This window comes from Echinops telfairi, unplaced genomic scaffold (assembly GCF_000313985.2).
Source record: "Echinops telfairi isolate 266 unplaced genomic scaffold, ASM31398v2 ScPeMD7_655;HRSCAF=1070, whole genome shotgun sequence".
NCBI lineage: Eukaryota > Metazoa > Chordata > Mammalia > Afrosoricida > Tenrecidae > Echinops > Echinops telfairi.
The window spans coordinates 20471477-20475269 of NW_022104553.1; the positions used below are offsets into that span (position 1 = coordinate 20471477).

Below are 3793 nucleotides of genomic sequence, written 5' to 3' on the forward strand. Positions count from 1 at the left end.
GAAGCAGACTGCTTCCCTGAAGATTTACAGCCTTAGAAAATCTGCGGGGGCAATTCCACGATGTCCTACAGGGTCGCTGTGAGTTGGAATCGGCTCGGCAACGGTGGGTTAAGCTCCAGGGATACAGCCTGCGACATCTTTCTCCTGCGGAGCAGCTGGTGGATTTGAATTGCCAACCTTTGGGTTATCAGTCTGCTTAACCATCTGCACCACCAGAACACTGGAAGCCCCGCCCCCCCTCCAAGAGCCTGTGATACGGTAGTGATATATCGGTGGAAGAATTCTCACCTTCCATGGAAGGGACCCACGTTCGATTCCCAACCAGTGCACCCCATGCATAGCTACCATCTGTCGGTGGGGGCTGGTGCGCCGCTGTGATTCTGGGACACAGATCAGGGAACTTCCAGGCTGAGATAGACTTGGAAGAAAGGCCTGGCGACCTCTTTGCAAAAGTCAGTTAGTGAAAATCCTCTGGATACAGTGGTTCTACACGTGATCAATTACAGTGATGTCACGGGGTTAGAAGCATCTTGTCCCCTGGTGTGCAGGGTCGCCACAAGCAGAGGGCTGACCCTCGTGGCAGCAAGCAATACAAAGACCTTCTCCAAGGTTGCTGTCCAACACACATCGGCGTGCCTTACGTGTTGGAGCCGTTTCTGGGTATATTTGACCTACTGGCTTCAAAAACAATGGCACCAGCTTCCCCCTTTCCGCTCTAATCTTTAAGATCCAGACATAGGCCCCTCTCAATGGTAACTCATCACCCTGCTCGTCCATCAAAAATGAGGCTACTTTAATGTAATCTTTCAATGAATACCTTCCAAGCACGAAGGAAACAGGTTAACAACGAAGAGCCAAGTGCACGACATGACGATCTACTTGTTTCACCCCCAATGCACAGATTTCTGATGTCAATGTGCCAGTCACGCAGCACTGAAGAAGCTAGAAATGAGAATAGACGTGGTCTCGGCCATGCAATTTTCTGAATCAGTGCCCCTACGTAACCCCAAGAACAAGCATGAAAACCAAGACACGAGGAGCAGCGTTTGTTTGGTTCTTTGGCTGTGTTCTTAGGAGAAATAGAAATCCTCCCCACAGGCTCTAGCTCCCCAGGGTATCTTCTGCGGGGAGAAGGAGTGACCATCACACCATTGTTGGGGTCTTCGTGGTGGAACTTCCGTTTGGGGAGAGTTTTCATTGGCACAAATACTTAAGGGAAGTTGTGCTAATGGGGAAAGATGGGTGTGGCGAGGGACGGTGATTATAAGGATATAAACATAAACCCGAGCAGAGTATCTAATTCCCAATAAAGACCGGATCTTCTGTCTCTCCTCCTGCTCTATGTCTGTTTACTGCCCTCCCCCCTTTTTTATTTTGACTCTAGACCTCCTTCCTCTATTTTATGAGTTTGCAATCTCATACCCTGTTTCCCTGAAAGTAACACATCCCCCGAAAATAAGACCTACTTACAGTTTTGCCTCTCGCTGAAATATAAGGCATGCCCCTCCCCCCCAAATAAGACCTCCCTGAAAATAAGGCCCCCCCCCAAGCTACCGTAACTCTGGACTCTGGACCGTAGCGGCGGACACCACTGTGCAGCTCACTGTTGGCCGCAGTGCAGCCGGGGTAGACAGGAAGTGCAAGGTCTCTTTTAATAAAACAATAACAATAAACAATAAATGTGTACCGTATTCTTCTTCATGGAAAAATAAGACATCCCCTGAAAATAAGGCCTAGCGCATCTTTGGGAGCAAAAATTAATATGACACTGTCTTTTTTTTGGGGAACCAAGGTAGTTTTCTCCTCCTCCGTGGTTGACTCTGGCCTCTCCCTAGTTCACGTCTTTTCAACTTCACCTCCCACCACCACGCGCTTCATGCTCCCATGATTTCTCAGTTTATCGTCTCGAGAAAGACACTGATTGTTCTAGCTCATCTCCCTCACTCAGGAGCTCTTGAATGGCCAGTGATTGGACTGTATCCGGGTCAGGTGACCATCCCGATTGCATAGTCATGTGGTATGCAACATGGCTGACTGCGGGGCTGGGCCGGACAATTTCCCAGAAGTGGGTGTGGGCAAAGCACTGTAGTCACCTACCTTGCCCATGTGCTGTGACAGTTCCCTCCCAGTTCCAGAAATCTTGAGGAAATCTTTCTCATCTTGGACAGAACTCCTGGTACCAGGTATACAGTTATGAAAGGGTTATTCACGGGATAGCTTAAACCAAAAAATTGTTTGATATATATCAGATATATATCTATATATTTTATAGGGGGAAAATTGCAACACGCACACAATGGGGAGAATGGTACAATGGACGTTCATGTCCCAACACGCAGCTCTCACAAGTCAGAATGAAACACAGGAGTCCTGTTCCGCCTAGACTCCCACATGGTCTGCTATGGCTGGATTATGTTGAAGCAAATCTCAGGCATCGCATCATTTCATTCTTAACTCGTTCTTTGTGTCTTTCAAATAGGGGCAAACAGTGGGTGGGCCAAGTCCCGAGAGCTAAAGTGATTTTTGCAGGTGAACATTTGCAATTAATTTGATGATAGGGAATACGCTTTGAAGAATAATTAAGGAGATGTTATCCACCACCCCAAAAAATATGTCGCTGTTTTAGTTGCCACTCAGTAGGTTTCCCATGTAGCGGCCACATGCAATAGAGAAAAACGATCCCATTTGGTTTTCTCAGTGGCAGTCTGGATGGGAGACATGGCCCAGGTCTTTCTCTCAGGGAGCTGGTGACCTGCCATCCTGTCAGTTAATAGTCCGGCACATCCCTGAATAGACTCGTATAAGAAAAGTTGTCTTCATGATTATTACATTTTCCCACTTCATTCACTGAACCTGTGTGGGAAAAGGTCTTTCGTGATGCAGAACGTGCAGTGTAGCCTTTGATGTTTGCCCTCTTGGTTCACAAACTCGACAGTCTTTCTTTTCTGTCCCTGTCTGGAGCCCTGGTGAAACCCTAGATGCTTGATTATCTGTCCCTGGGGAGAGGGGGGGGGTCAAAGGCTTAGCTGCTTACCCAAAGTCTCAATGGTACAAATTTACCAGCCTGCTCTGGGGGAGAAAGATGCGCCCGTTTGCTCCTGGAAAGACTCTGCTTCTGGAGACCCTGGGGGGGCAGTTCTGCTCTGTCTTAGAGGGTCACCGTGAGTCAGGATCGACCCCATTGGAAGTGGGTTTGGTCTTTGTTCCGGCCTTTTTGTTTGTTTTTTCTCATCGTCAGCATTTGATTTAACGATGTCCAGGTGAGCAGACGAGCAGACTAGAATACACTCAAAGATCGCTATTCAGATTGGTGCTTACGAACACCGAGCAGATGCCAGGACGCGAACGTGCCCGACGCTGGTGGCACACAAACTGGAACGGCACCATTCCTTGTCCTCTCTGCAAATAGTCGGGTGAGACATTGCTCCCCCAACCAAGAGCGTTCCAAGTTCAACAGGAACCGGAAAGACGCCATGCAACAAAATGAGCCTTCAGCCGTTGCTTGCTTTAGGGCTCAACACAGCGTGGTCAACAGAACCTCCTGTCTACTCCACATTGGGCTCTTTGCTTCGGAGCATGGATTGCTGTTTCAGATGACGAACCTGGGGAGGCAGAGGCGTATGTGTGCGAGGGGGGAAAGACCCAGCGAGGGACGGTACTGGGCCTTCCTCTGGTCAGACAGCCATGTGCGGAGGTAGCTCTTCTGAGCTCTTCTTCAACAGAGAACATTCCACGGACGTACCGAGAGGTGGGAAGTCCAGGAACTTCTTGGTGCGACTGAAGATGGCAAGAC

The 3793-nt window shown here is 48.9% G+C and overlaps 1 protein-coding gene across 1 annotated transcript in view; it reads left to right on the forward strand.

Moving 5' to 3' along the window:
• Window positions 1-2026: 2026 nt before the first annotated feature.
• The window catches only part of LOC105979344 (kallikrein-7), an 18208-nt gene continuing 16441 nt past the window's right edge, over window positions 2027-3793 (forward strand). The window contains exon 1 of the mRNA XM_013006693.1: window positions 2027-2069. Coding sequence (XP_012862147.1) covers window positions 2027-2069 — 43 coding nt within the window. The remainder of the gene's footprint in view (window positions 2070-3793) is intronic.